Source organism: Choloepus didactylus, chromosome 2 (assembly GCF_015220235.1).
Source record: "Choloepus didactylus isolate mChoDid1 chromosome 2, mChoDid1.pri, whole genome shotgun sequence".
NCBI lineage: Eukaryota > Metazoa > Chordata > Mammalia > Pilosa > Megalonychidae > Choloepus > Choloepus didactylus.
The window spans coordinates 109,630,425-109,645,613 of NC_051308.1; the positions used below are offsets into that span (position 1 = coordinate 109,630,425).

Below are 15,189 nucleotides of genomic sequence, written 5' to 3' on the forward strand. Positions count from 1 at the left end.
CTGTATATGTCTTCCCTGCTGTGTTAGAAAAAATGGGGGCTGGATATCCCAAGAATCAGAGGTTATATAAAAATACTGCCAAGTAGACAGCAGACATATGTAATCTACCAAATGCTAACTTAAATTTTGGTCCACACTGAACATTTGGAAATAGATTTATTGTGTTTAATTAGAGTGATTTCTTAAATCTGAACTAAATTGCTTTTAGACTTCTTTTTCTTTGAAAGCATTGAAAATGCTAATAAATCCTGTTAATTTTTTTTTTTTTTTACTGCATGTTATGTTGAAATAAAAATAAAGTAAAATGCTAAAAAAATAAAAAAAACTTACAAAAGAAGAAATAGAGTAAAGGATGCTTGTCTCTGGAAAGGCAGAGGTGCCTGAATTGAGAGATTTAGGCAAGAAGACTGAAAAAAAAATGAGACTGAATTGTCTCATTCCTTTTATGGTTTTTTGTTCCCAAACTCAGGAAGAATCTGGGAGAACTTAATGAAAGTTAAGTAAGAAATAAAATAAAATTTGGAATACCAGATTTGTGAGGGGGATTAAAGAAGTTGGAATCTTATCCTGGAAGAAAGAAATCATTGTTGAAGGTCACTTATCCTTCAAGGATTTAAAGGGGGAAGGAGGTAAAAATTTTTGAGCATACACTAATGTGCCAGGCTAGGTGCTTTATAAGTGTTTGTATTACTTAGTGGGTTGTGCTTCACATAGGAAAGAATAAGAGAGTCAACTTTTATTGACATTGAATGGGACTCCCTTTAAGAATATGTTAGGTTGAAAAAGATTGTGGAAACTTTATTCGCGCGGGAGGGGCATGGGAGGTGAGAGTGCAGGGAGAGGAGGTTAGAAAAGTATGGCTTTAACTAAATGCAGAAATGAATTCAGCAGGTTTTGTGAAGCCTTCATTTTTCTAGAATTCCATTTATTGTGGATTTTTTCTTACAGCCTATGAATTTCCCTGTTTGCCAAAGCAAGTGGCTTGGATTCTGGCCACAAGCAAAGTTTTCATGTACCCAGAGCTACTTCCAGTGTGTTCCCTGAAGGCAAAGAATCCCCAGGATAAGATCATCTTCACTAAGGCTGAGGACAAGTAGGTGTTTATACTATGTGGAGAAAAAAAGAACAAACTGTTCCGAGTAAAAGATGTAGTTCTTCTTAAGGAGCTTAGGGGATATAAGGCACGTACAATAAGTCATGAATACAAAAGGCAAAAAGAAAAGGATATTAGATGGTGTTCTACAGGGTGTGCTTTTTCCAGCAGTACCAAATATTGCTCTTTGTGGTGATTACACATACGTTTTTGAAACATTTTAATTTGTTTTGTCTTTAATTTATTGTAAAACCCATCTTGTAATATAGTTAAAGGAAATTTTTTGAAGAAAAAAAATTTATTCCTTTTTCTACCACTCCAAGACAATGGCTTCTTTCCCTCTGCATTTTGTTTATATAATTCCTGTCAAATTAAGTGAAAGTTTGTATTTTTTAAAATCTAATATCATAACGAAATTGTGTTTCTATACAGTAACATTGTCATTTTTTCATTATATATATATATATATATTTTTTTTTTTTTTTGGCAGACAGATGTGCTACAGTGATTTATTAGAGGAAAATCAAGGCGTTCAAGTTCGCAGGGCCATGCCAGGGGCCCTAGATGGTGGCTCTTTTTAAGCCTGACCACATAGAGCAGATTATATTATATTTTAAAGCAATGTTTAATGGCCTTTTGGTATCCCTTTTCTTGGCCGTCTCTTTTTCTTTTATTTTGCTATTATAAGTGATGCTTCACCAAGGATCTTGTGCATAGAGGTTTTAATATTTTTTTAGTTTATCCATTAGCTAATAAACACTTGTATGGCTTTTGATAAGTGTTGCGGAACTGCCCATGAAGAAATATGAACATTTGTAATCATAATTGAATATGTTATGTTTGAGGGGTGCTGATTTGGTATGTCTAATATGGTACCTATTATTAATTTTATATTTGTTTTATTGGCATTCTTCTTCCTTTGTATTGCCTTTAGATTTAGTTTGTATTGCTAGTATAAAATACATCGTGTTCTGACATTTATTGGTGATCTGTGCCTAGTAGGGAAACTTTCACTGCTTGATTGTAAACTCCTGATTGATCCTTATTCACATTTGTAACCCACACAGTACTTATTATTAGCACATAGTAGGACTCAGGAAATGTCTGAAATTTTCTCTTGACTACCTATTGACTTAAGCAAGAGTTAGATATAGAAAAAGTGGGTTGTAAAATTTTTTTAGTTAGTCTGAGGAGGCTTTTTAGAAGAAAGGACTGTGAAATGGGATTTAGTGTCATTTCTCCTTTCTCAGCTTGATAGCTTTAGGACTGAAGCACTTTGAAGGGGCTGAATTTCCTAAGCCTTTAATCAGCAAGTACCTTCTAACCTGCAAGACTGCCCACCAACTGACAGTGAGAATCAAGAATCTCAACATGAACAGAGCTCCTGACAACGTCATTAAAGTGAGTGCTTCCTGCATGGGCCACTTGGGGACTGAGCCTGTTGGCACCCATTCTTTTTTCTCTTCTTAGTCTCAATAACAAAGGGGACCTTCCTTTATCCAAGGCTAATGTCTCTTCCCTATATGCTGGAAGCATTCCCCTCTTGCCTCTTAAGGGACATTGAGCCATCATATTCAAGAGTGTCTTTATCTTCTTCCTCTCTTACAGATATTTCCCCTAAGTAAAAAATTGTTCAGGGCTGTCCCAACTTAAAATATTTCTTGAATCCATGTTTCCCTCTAGCCATACATTCTCTTTGTTTCACTCTAGTCTTCTTAAAAGGGTAGGCAACACTCCACTTACAACTTTCTCCTTAACTTTTCTTTTTTTGTTTAGATCTGTTAATCAAAGTTATACAGTTACACATGTATAACTTTGTATAAACCAGTTATACATGGTTTAAAGAGTCTAAAAGCTCTATGAAACTTGTTATGAAAACCAATATTTTTCTCCGTTTCCTGCTAATACAGGTATACATTTACCTCCATATCTAAATAACATACTGTTCCAGTTTGCTAATGCTGTGTTTTTGCAAAACACCAGAAATGGATTGGCTTTTATATAGGGGATTTATTTGGTTACAAAGTTACAGTTTTAAGGCCATAAAGTGTCCAAGGTAAGTCATCAACAATTGGGTACCTTCACTGGAGGATGGCCAATGGCGTCAGGAAAACCTCTGCTAGCTGGGAAGGCATGTGGCTGGCGTCTGCTCCAAGTTCTGGTTTCAAAATGGCTTTCTCCCAGAATGTTCCTCTCTAGGCTGCAGCTCCTCTTCAAAATGTCACTCTCAGTTGCTCTTGAGGCATTTGTCTCTCTTAGCTTCTCAGGAGTGAAAGACTGCTTTCAAAGGTTGTATCCAAAATGTCTCTGTAAGCTGCAGCTCCTCTCTCAGCTTCTGTGCATTCTTCCTCTTGGCTGTAGCAAGCTCTCTCCTGTCTGAGCTTATATAGTGCTCTAGTAAACTAATCAAGGCCCATGCTGAATGGGCAGGGCCACACCTCCATGGAAATTATCTAATCAGAGTTTATCACCTACAGTTGGGTGGGTCACATCTCCATGGAAACACTCAAAGAATCACAATCTAATTAACACTAATATGTCTGCCCACACAAGATTGCATCAAAGATAATGGCGTTTTGGGGGACACAATACATTCAAACTGGCACACATACTTATAATTGCTACTTAATGATGTTTTGGATTTAGGCCTTATGTGTTAACCTTAAACCATGGAAGGTAAGAGTTCAGCTGTCTCTTCATTCCCTACTGCCACCACATACATGCATATTTTCTCCAATCTTGCCACTGTATTTGTATCACAATTTTGTTTAGATTATATTCAGGGTTTATAGTGTAAGCACTGTAAACACAATGTAACTGTTCCTCACAGCTGAGCTATATAGTGAATCATGATTACTTTACCTTTCCTGCTGAATATTTTGTTTTTCCTGGAGTTAATAATTGCCCTATTTTTTAGGTAGTGATGGGGTTATTATGTAATTTTCACTATTCAACACTAAACTTCACTTCAGTATTGTAAATTTCCTTTCATTTCTCAAAAATTTTAGATGTTCTTTCATTTTCATCTCCCTGAAGAAGTCTCTGCCTGAGCCCTCTGAAGCTCTACCACTTGAAATTTGTTACACTCTCAGTTTGCTGCACTTGGGCTTTTTCTCTACCATCATCCAGGGATCCCTTTTGCCTGTTAATTTGTGTTTCATCTCCTTATTTCCTGGATCCTATATCTTCTTTAGTTTGCTAACTTGTTTTAGTGGAGCATGTCCTAGTAGCATTCTGAGGAAGAGTGCTTTAGAAGTAAATTTTCACATTTAAACTGGCTCTTCATGACTGGTGGTTTGTACCAATGTCAATTTCCTGTTTTTGATACTGTATTATAATTACAGAAGATGCTAACATTGGAGAAAACTGGGCAAAGGATACATAGGACTTCTGTACAATTTTTGCAACTTCCTGTGAATATATAATAATTTCAAAGTAAAAAGTTAAAACAAAGTTTCTATTCTATACTCACCCTTCACTGGGCCTAGAATTCTAGGTTGGAAATAATTTTTGTTAGAATTTTTTGTGACCTAATTCCATTTTCTTCTAGCTCCTAGTGCTGCTGTTGAAAAATTTGATGCCCTTTTGACTCTTTCACCTGTTTTTCCATCCTCTAGCAAGATATAGGATCTTTTCTTTGTCTCCAGTGTTTTGAAATTTGATAATATACCTAGTATAGGTTTAGTTTCATCCATTGTGCTAGGCATTCAGTAAACCTTGTTACTCTGGAAACTCGTGTGTTCTAGATTGAGGAAATTTTCTGAAATTGCATATTGATGATTTCTTCCCCTTCATTTGGTCTGGTTTCTCTTTTGCAATGCCTAATGTCAGAATTGGACTTCCTAGACTGAATTTTGATCTTGTCTGTCTTTTTTTCCCCATTACTTTGTCTTTTTGTTGTACTTTCTGGGATATTACCTTACCTTTTTCTTATGTCACTTCTGCCAAGTTGAGTTCTTTATTTCTTCTATTATATTTTTTCATTTTCCATAGATTTTTTTGTTTGATTGTTGAGTATTTTTTTAATGGCAGAGGGCATGAAGGGAAGTAGGGTAGGAGAAAGTCTGAAATAGTCTGTGTTTTTTCAGTATAGTCCTGCTGTTTTCAGCTATACCTGATAGTCCAGAGACCATCCTTTCCAGCAAATTATGCCTTGGCTTCTGCTAGAGGAAAAGGAGGGGCTGTTACTTTGCTGCACCAAAAGTTAGAGGGGATTTGGCGGTCTGACTTGCCTCTTCAGCAGATTTGCAATCGTTTTCATCGTTACCTGCTTTTAATTTCACATTTACCTATTTTAACTCCAGCTTCATACTCACTTCTAGAGGTGTATCTGGTGTGTTAGCCTTCTGCTGGTTCTAATATAAATTTAGTCCCATAACTTTTACCACTTAGGATTCAGTTTTCTGTATTTTGCAATGTCAGCTACCAGTTGTTCTAGTTTGCTAATGCTGCTGGAATGTAAAACACCAGAAATGGATTGGCATTTATAAAAGGGGGTTTATTTGGTTGCACAGTTACAGTCTTAAGGCCATAAAGTGTCCAAGGTAATGCATCAACCTTCACTGGAAGATGGCCAATGGCATCCGGAAAACCTCTGTTAGCTGGGAAGGCACGTGGCCGGTGTCTGCTCCGGAGTTCTGCTTTCAAAATGGCTTTCTCCCAGGACGTTCCTCTCTAGGCTTCTGCTCCTCAAAAATGTCACTCTTAGTTGCTCTTGGGGCATTTGTTCTCTCTTAGCTTCTCTGGAGCAAAAGTCTGCTTTCAAAGGCCGTCTCCAAAATGTGTCCATAAGCTGAAGCTCCTCTCTCAGTTCCAGTGCGTTCTTCAAAGTGTCCCTCTTGGCTGTAGCAAGCTCGCTCCTTCTGTCTGAGCTTATATAGTACTCCAGTAATTTAATTCAGGCCCACCCTGAATGGGTGGGGTAACACCTCCATGTAAATTATCCAACCAGAGGTCTTGTCCAAAGTTGATTGAATCATATCTCCATGGAAACACCCAAAGGATTCCAAAATCGAATCAACACTAATATGTCTGCCCACACAAGATTGCATCAGAGATAATGGCTTTTTGGGGGACGTAATACATTGAACTGGCACACCAGTTATCCATCTGTGTTTCAAAGCTTTGTTGCTTTTGTCTTTTCTCACATTGTCTTGGTCCTTGTAGGTTTCTGCCTAGTCTTAGTTTGTGAGGGCTGCTGTAACAAAGTACCACAGGCTAGTTGGCTTAAACAACAGAAATTTATTGTTTGATGGTTCTGGAGGCTAGAAGTCCCAAATCGCGGTGTTGGCAGGGCCATGCCTCCTCTGTCAGGGGAGAAACCTTTGTTCTGTGCCTCTTGCCTGGCCTCTGTTGGGTGGCTTGCAGTCTGGCATGCCTTGGCTCGTGGTGGCGTAACTCCAAGTCTCCCTCTGTCACATGGCCTTCTCTCCCTGCCTCTGTCTCACTGTGCCCAAATTTCTTCTTCTTGAAAGTACACCAGTCATACTGAATTAGGGCCCACCCTAATCCAAGTTGACTTCATTTTAACTAATAACATCTTCAAATACCATATTTACAAATAAATTTATACTCGCAGACCTAGGGGTTAGTTCTTGAGCATCACTCTATTACATACCTTAAAAAAATTCCTTTCTGGTATTTTCATGGGATTTCAAGAGGGACAAGCCAGATGGTTGTGTTTAATCTGCTTGTTTTAACAGTAAATTTCTCCTTACCTCTCTAACCCAAGCAGGTATTGATATTACCCCTACAAAGATCTCTGTTGATTTCCCAACTGCCATATCTAGTGGATTCTTTGCTGTTCTTAACCTGTTTAATGTCACAATTGTTGCTATAGTTCATTCATTCCTTCTTCAGACTCTCAATTCTCTTAGATTTTGTGATACCAGAACTCTTACCTCACACTGCTCCTTCATGAGCTCTTCTTCCTCTACTTAACACATAAATGTCAGTGCTCACAGTGACTTTCTCAGTGTGTGGAATCCAAATCCATGATTTTTAGTACCATCTGTTTCCTGATTATTCCTAAATCTTTATCTTCAGTTCAGATTTTGCTGCCTAGTTCCAGCTTAGTTTAGCCAACTGTTTCAAGGAATTCTCAACTTGGTTGCCTCACTGGCTCCTCAAACTTAATTTGCCTCAAACTGAACTTAGTCTCCTCTGTATACCCTCCTGTTGTTGCTACTGCTGCCACCACTAACTGCATACTCTCCTCCCCCAGTTTACCCCTTCTGTGATTTTTGTCTGTGTATATTACCTTACTGTCTAGCCATCTCTTCATCCACGAGGCTGGATTTATCCGTGACTCCTCCTTTTTGATTACCAGGATCCGTTAGTAGTCACCAAGTCCTCGGTTTTCCTCCTCTGTCACCAGCTGCTTTAGTTCAGGCCTTTGACAAACCAGGATTAATGGAATAGTTTTGTAACTGGTGTCTCTCATTCTGATTCATTTATTTTGTCCATCACCTGCTGCCATAGCCACCTTTATCATATCCTTCAAGATAAAGTTCAGACTGCTTGGCATGGCACAGCCTACCTCTGGCTTCGTTTTTTCAAGTCTTCTCAACATTCCTTTAGCTCGAACCAAACTTCTTTCTGTGATTCCTTAAACATCTTCATGATTTTGCAATTATGTATACTCTGTCCTCATTTGCCTCATGTTGCAAATTTTCACCTGCCTCGTGTAGCAAATTTTCTGTTTCATTAAGACTCATCTATAATCGTACCCACTCCAGAAAAGTCTCTTTTTGTTGTTCATGTTTGAGTTGTGTGTCATTTTTTTGTGCACATGTTGTACGTTTTTATGCACAATGTCATTATGGGCCTCCTTGCCTATCTCTCCCACTAGTCTGGAAGATTCTTGAGTGTAGGGATGGCTTCTTTTGTCTGGATGCTCAGCTTATAATATAGTAAGGACAGTAACAAATACTGGATGAATGGATGCTTGTTGTCAAGTTTTTAAGTTCATTTCTGCTCTTCATTTATTCTTCATTTACTCTTAAAATGGAACTCTTACATAAAATTACTCTGACCATCTGCTTCCTTTTCTCTGTGACCTAAGCTTCTCCCTTCCTGGTGACCAGAATGGAGATAGTCAGGAAGTATTGAGAAACTGTAAAACCTTTATTAATTAGAGATTTAACTTGAAATTCAGAAACATTCTGCATATACACTGTTTGTATTTATCTATGTGTGTATGGTACAGTGTGTGTGTGTGTTTGTGCTTGTATCAAACTGATGCCCGTTACCCCCACCCCCATTCAGACTGAGGGCAGTGTTTCTGGAAAGAAACAGTCTATATTTTTTCATGTTCAGTTTTATAAGAAGACCAAACAGCTGCCCATCTTGGTAAAGTGCTGTGAAGAGATCCAGCCACATCAGTGGAAGCCACCTGTCGAGCGGGAAGAACATCGGCTCCCATTCTGGTTAAAGGTACATCTCCTCCTCAAAGTGTGTAGGGCAGATGGTCATTGAAAACCCTGGCTGAAGTGTCAAATGCTACCTTAATCCTTTAACGCTTTGGTTGTAGAACAGGGTCTTAAGTCTTCCTCATTTGCCCTCCTCCTGATTTTCCTCTCTCCCCTCAGGGGATTCTACAATGTTTTAAAAATATTGGGTAAATTAATAGCTTCCTAAAAGAAGTTCAGAGAAGAGTATCTAGAGTATATAATTGCAATGAAGTCTTAGTAGAAATCTGTTATTGTACAGAAAAATCCTTCTTGGAAAGATATATTGAGACTGTCTTGGAAAGATCTCTAAAATCTAGAAAGCCCTGTTCTTTTTAATGAATTGTGACTTGTGATGAATCAGAGTGTTCTTGTTCCCAACAGGCCAGTTTGCCGTCCATCCAGGAGGAACTGCAGCATATAGCTGGTGGTGCTGGAGAGGTAGCAAATGTGACTGGAGCAACTGAGACCAAGTCTGAGCCAGGCCTAGAGAAAGGCAGCTCAGATTTGAGGGGTGAAGCTCAGTATCCACTTCTCTTGCCTAAGGGTGTAGTTCTGAAACTGAAGCCAGTTGCCAACCGTCTTTCCAGGAAGGCTTGGAGACAAAAGCGGTCGTCAGTCCTGAAACCCCTCCTTATCCAACCTAGCCCATCTCTCCAGTCCAGCTTCAACTCTGGGAAAACTCCAAACAGGTCAACTCAATCAGAAGCCCCTCCAAGCAAAATGATGGTCCAGGTTCCTCACCTGACCCAACCAACCACTGCCTTACAGACAGTGCCAGGTGTCACTACACTGGGCATCACTGGGGGTAATTGTTTTGAGTCTCCTATGGCGCTGCCTACCATGTCCTCAGAGGCCAAAATCAGCTTACCTCTATCTGAGTCCCAGAACCTGCTCTGCCCTGCCTCTGTGCCCAAGGTAATGCTGCCTTCACTCGGCCCTTCTAAATTTCGAAAACCCTGTGTGAAACGGAGACCTCCAAAGAGAAAGGGGACCAAGGCCTCTCCGTATCTAAAACCTGCCCCCCTCATCCACCATGCACCTGTTATCTTCACTGTTCCTGCCACCACTGTGAAGGTCGTGAGCCTTGGCAGTGGCTGTAACATGATCCAACCTGTTAGTGCAACTGTGGCCCAGAATTCTCAGGCCATTCCCATCACAACCCTCTTGGTTAACCCTACTTCCTTCCCCTGTCCTTTGAACCAGCCCCTTGTGGCCTCCTCCATCCCACCCTTAATTGTTTCTGGTAACCCTGTGCATCTTCCTGTACCATCTACCCGTGAAGATAAAGCCCAAGTCGGTGTGGATATTGCTTGTCCTTTGACTGAAGGAAAAAGTGCCTTTCCAGGCATTAAACCCAAATTGGAACCCCAGGAACAATCTCCTCTCTGTACTACTGTCTTTCCCAAAGAAGAGCACAGCCCAGGGCCTCCACTGGCAGAGAGGAGGTTCCAGGAAGAATTGTCAAAGAACAGCGCCTATTGCTGGACAACTGTGAAAACAGAAGAGGGGAGGCAAGTTCTGGAGCCACTGCCTCAGGGCTTCCAGGAGTCTCTAAACTCTCCCCCTGGGGATTTAGAGGAAATTGTCAAGATGGAATCTGAAGACACAAGGGAGGAGCTTTCCAGTGGATTCCCCAAGCAGGACCTTGGTGATGAAGTCAAAGAAGAACAGTCTGTGGAATTGGACACTAGTTCCCCAAATGAGGGGTCAAGTGGTATGAAAGAAGTAAAGAAACAGACAGGCCTACAAAAGGAAGAAGGGAGGAATCAGCCAGTTAAAACCCCTTCAACTCCTCAGGATTCTCCTGATGATGGAAACTCAGGAGGAGATGTGAGCAAAGGATCTCCAAAGAATGCTTCATCCTCCACTGATCCTGAAATGGTGCTTAGCAGTCCCCTGGGCAGGCCTGAAGACTCCTCCAGTGTTGATGGTCAGTCATTAGGGACCCCAGCTGGGCCAGAAACTGGAGGAGAGAAGGATGGGCCAGAGGAAGAAGAGGAAGAGGAATTTGATGACCTTACCCAAGATGAGGAAGATGAGATGTCATCAGCCTCTGAGGAGTCTGTGCTTTCTGTTCCAGAACTGCAGGTGAGAGTTGGGGAATGGTCTCTATTATTTTGTGTATCCAGTAGTGTGTTTAATTTATTGTTATGCTGTGCCAGGCTTCCTGCACTACAAATAGTCCTAAAATTAGTTGTATTTGACTTTTCAGTGTATTATGGAATGTAATTTTGGAGGTGAAGGTAGTGGAAAAGTGAAGGGGTGAAATTTTATTTCCTAATTGTATTTGACTTAAACTTATTTAAAATATAGATTGAATCACAGAGTATACTTTAAATACCTAAAAAAGAGTAGTTCACAAGTATGTGTTGTCTCCAAGGATTTAACTGTTTTTTTCAGACTAGAGGGGGATCTTTCAGAATGTATCTTTTTCTCCACTTTTGCTCCAATCCCACCTACCCCTGTGAGTCTGTAACCCAGGGAGTCAGGCTTTTGATAACTGTGGTGGGCTCCTGAATGTTTAACCTCTCTTCCTTCTGATATAAGTGCATACAGTTGGCGCTGTCTGAGACATTAGAAGCACTCTTTGGGGGTTTTGCAGGAAACAATGGAGAAACTGACTTGGCTTGCATCTGAAAGGCGCATGAGTCAGGAGGGTGAGTCGGAGGAAGAAAACTCACAGGAGGAGAACTCTGAGCCAGAGGAAGAAGAGGAAGAGGAAGCAGAAGGAATAGAAAGCCTGCAGAAAGAAGATGAAATGACCGACGAAGTAGTTGGAGACCCTGCTGAGAAGCCCCCTTCCCCTGTTACCTCACCCCAGCCTGCTCCAGAAGTGGAGCCCAGCAGAACCCCACCAGGTGAGTTTGGCAAGCCTGTTCTGAGGGGTTTGTCTCACTTAAGCCTCATTGCCTAGAGGACCACGTACAGAGTGGCTACTTGCAAACCGGTTTGGAGGATTTCTGCAGGAAAGCCTCTGGATCTTCCCTGCAACCTCTCTTTTCCAATTCAAATGTTTAGCCTGGTGCCTCCACAGAGAAGAGATGCTCAGAGATTTTTTTTAACTTGATTTTCATCAGCTGCTAGATTTGTATTGGGCTCATGCAAGTTAATACTGGTTCTTACCTCATCTATCATGTATGAGGCTAAAAGCTATGTTTCTTTCAAAAACACACTGCTTGTTCCCCACCAAGACATAGTCCCTTGAAAGCCCAACATGAGGCCATACCCACACTTTAGACTTCCTTTCTCGGTGTGCAGTAGCTGATTATCTCATTATCATCTCCTTTGATGCAGTTGTCCTGCAGAGCCTGCTTGGAGCTGACTTGACAGAGAAAGACTTGACTCTCATACCATTGTCCCAACAACTTTTCTCCTGAGTTGCTTGCTGGATAACATTAAATGTGACTTGGGTGGGGTGGGTGCATGTGGTGGGATGGGAGGAGTAGGGGTTGCAGGGACAGAAAAACAATCTTTTTCACGTGTGCTCTAAGGAGAGAGCATCAAATCTGCTGGCAAGGGCCGGAGCAATCATCGAGCTCGCAACAAGCGGGGGAGTCGAGCCCGGGCCAGCAAGGACACCTCTAAGCTGCTGTTGCTATATGATGAGGACATTCTCGAGCGGGATCCACTCAGGGAACAGAAGGACTTGGCCTTTGCCCAGGCTTATCTGACCAGGGTAGGCAAATGCTGCTTCCTGTTACTGTCAGTTCCTATGAATGAGACTGCTTTTCCTCTAAGGAAGGGTTTTAAAGACAAATATCTGTTTTTCAGCTCTAAACAGGCATTTGTTTGCCTCTTTAGCAGTGCCAGAATTACCAAAAGATCTGTTGTGAGAGACCCACAACGAGACACAGAGTTCAGTCTTAAGGTTTATTGTTAGTACCCTAGAAACCCCCCTCTATTGCCCATACATATTGGGGAAGGATGATACCACCATCACCTTGGGAGGTTGTGAGCTCTCCAGGTAGGCTTATGAGGACCTTTTTTGGGCCCTTAGCTAGAGCAGAAAGACATGTGGGACACTGTCCAGAGAGTGGATCTCAGAGAACCACCTTGATCATCAGAGGCATGACCCATCCTTTTCCTCAGAGTTGTCCCGGTTAGCTGTCTTATTCTGTTGCTAACCAGCCATTTTGTTTATCCGCCCCTCAGAAAAGTAGAGTACTGGCAGAGGTAGTCATGGCTTTTTCTTGTCTCCTAATATTTTATGAACATTTTTTATTTACATACTATTTACCCTCAAGTGACACCCTGCTGAAGTACATGTACAAAACACTCCTTATCTATTTCAATATTGGGCTATAATGAGGAAGGGGAAGTGACACTGTGACCTACAGAAAAGCATAACCTGGTTTTGAGTAGGGCTATGGTCTCTGGACAGTGAAGAATTTCTGGTTGCCCATTACCAGACACAGCACATTGCTCTGTGTCTTCCATTAATAGTCAAGTCTTTAGAACTGTCAGAGGAGTAGCCTCTGAAGGATAATTCTTAGAGCTCTCTAGCAACAATTCCCTCCTTTGTACCCTTTGTACCTTTGTTTCTAGTTGGAGTCCAGAGACGGTATTGATGATTGACAGCATATTGATGATTGAAAATTTTCTCGTGTAGGTACGAGAAGCCCTACAACATGTTCCTGGCAAGTATGAGGACTTCCTACAGATTATCTATGAGTTTGAGTCAGGTACCCAGAAGCAGACAGCTGTGGATCTCTACAGAAGCCTGCAAACTCTGCTCCGTGATTGGCCTCTGCTGTTGAGAGACTTTGCTGCTTTCCTATTGCCAGATCAAGCTCTGGCCTGTGGATTAGTAAGTAGATGGGCCAAAATAGTACACCAGGACTCCTGGGTCTGAGCAAGGCTGGGATTGAATGGAGTTGAATCACAGTGTTCCAGCCTGTCAGCTGCTTCTAGACAGATAGCCTTCCCCTTGCCCAAGGTGGTAAGAAACTGCTTCTTATTAAGGGATAGTCTCCTATCCCCTATTTTTATATTTTCTTTACGTGTGGAAAGTGAGGAGGTTTTGCTTTTTGCTGCAATGAGGACTAGGTATAAGTCATATGTCCTTTGCTCCTCCCTGTATAAAACAGGCATTCATTCAACAAATATTTATGGAATGCCTACTATGTGTCACGCCAAATTCTAGGTGCTAGGAATACAGCAATTTTTTTAAAAAAGACTTAGAATCCTTGCCCACAAGGAGCTTACATTCTCAAGGGGGATAGTTAGATGATAAACAGATAAGTAAGTAGAATATGTGGTTGCTTCATAATGATAATGCTTTATGGAAAAATAAAGCAGGAAAGGGGAATAGAGTTGTAGGTTATATGGTTAAATGATAATAGGGTGATTATGCCTATCATGCCAATCCTCTCTTCTGGTATTATTGTGACAATCAAATGAGTGTTTATGTCAAAATTCTTTGTAAACTATGAAGTGCCACAGGAGTTTGAGTGTCCAGTTTCACAATCCATAAAATAAAACAATAAACAACTTGAGATAGTCACATCTTTCTGAATCCTTCATTCTCATATTAGTTATCTTGGGTTGGTAGCTCCTAGTGGCCCAAGGTGGAGGGATGTTAGTGTCTTAAATAAGATCTCACAGTTGTAAACTAGAGTCCTGTTGTCCCTGCCCCGTCTCTCCCCCCACCCTGTATCCCGTAATACATTGTTATTAGAACCCTCAAGTCCTGCTCTAGTTGTATAGGTGACTCCTCTTTTGTCCTTGTTCTCTTCTGGAAGTTTGAGGAGCAGCAGGCTTTTGAGAAGAGTCGCAAGTTCCTTCGGCAGTTGGAGATTTGCTTTGCAGAGAACCCCTCGCACCACCAGAAGATTATCAAGGTCCTACAAAGTTGTGCAGACTGCTTGCCCCAGGAGATCACCGAAGTAATTTTTCCTGTCTTGCTTCTCCCTATTGTCATCTTGGCCTTAGGCCATTCCATTCTTTCCTCCCCTATCTTATTCCATATTCTTTTGTCCCTGGGATACTCTGGACTTTGTGGAGGAGATGAGGAAGGCCAGGGCTACTTGGTCTTACCTAAAACTTTACTAAAGCACTGTGGTAGGAAGGAGTTGCCAGCTGAACCTGGAGTCTGACTGATCTGCACAGGCTCAGGAATGTCAACAGTGCCCTGAAAGGGATGGTCAAGGAAGGAGGTTAGGTGGCCCTGGGAGAGGCCTTCCTCCTTGTTCTGCTTGGGTTAATGCCCTAGCTGGAAAGCAGTAGGGCAGAAGTAGAGAATTCTATTATTAGGAATCAAACCTATTATTAATACCCTTCTCCTTTGGCCAAGCGAGGAAGGAGAAATTTAAGAATTCTTAGCTATCAAAGAGAGGCTTCTGGATGTCTCCCAGTTGACCAGGAAAGCAGAACTTGAAAGTGTATGAGAATGGTTTGGAATGGCTGCCTAGAGAGGCTCTGGAGACTTCATCTTTCCCTCTTTTACTCACCACAGCTTAAGACACAGATGTGGCAGCTCCTCAAGGGCCATGACTACTTGCAAGATGAGTTCTCCATCTTCTTTGACCATCTGCGCCCATCAGCGAGCCGGATGGGTGACTTTGAAGAGATCAATTGGACTGAGGAGAAAGAGTATGAGGTACAGGCCCTGAGGCTGCAGGGAAGTTTTGAAGTGGGAAGGCCACA

At 41.4% G+C, this 15,189-nt stretch overlaps 1 protein-coding gene across 8 annotated transcripts in view; it reads left to right on the top strand.

The window, feature by feature from the left end:
• Positions 1 to 15,189, top strand: part of GON4L (gon-4 like) — a 96,535-nt gene that overhangs the window by 76,471 nt on the left and 4,875 nt on the right. For 7 of the 8 annotated variants that reach the window (XR_005215211.1, XM_037825777.1, XM_037825778.1 and 4 more), the window contains 9 exons: positions 949 to 1,093; positions 2,344 to 2,494; positions 8,411 to 8,527; positions 8,926 to 10,632; positions 11,147 to 11,402; positions 12,036 to 12,220; positions 13,154 to 13,351; positions 14,286 to 14,429; positions 14,999 to 15,142. Coding sequence is in view for 7 of the 8 variants with exons in the window: in XM_037825777.1 (XP_037681705.1) it covers positions 949 to 1,093; positions 2,344 to 2,494; positions 8,411 to 8,527; positions 8,926 to 10,632; positions 11,147 to 11,402; positions 12,036 to 12,220; positions 13,154 to 13,351; positions 14,286 to 14,429; positions 14,999 to 15,142 (3,047 nt within the window). In the remaining variant the exon portion in view is untranslated. Of the gene's footprint in view, positions 1 to 948; positions 1,094 to 2,343; positions 2,495 to 8,410; positions 8,528 to 8,925; positions 10,633 to 11,146; positions 11,403 to 11,838; positions 11,984 to 12,035; positions 12,221 to 13,153; positions 13,352 to 14,285; positions 14,430 to 14,998; positions 15,143 to 15,189 lie in introns of those variants that run through there. The other variant, XM_037825783.1, reaches the window with a different exon arrangement.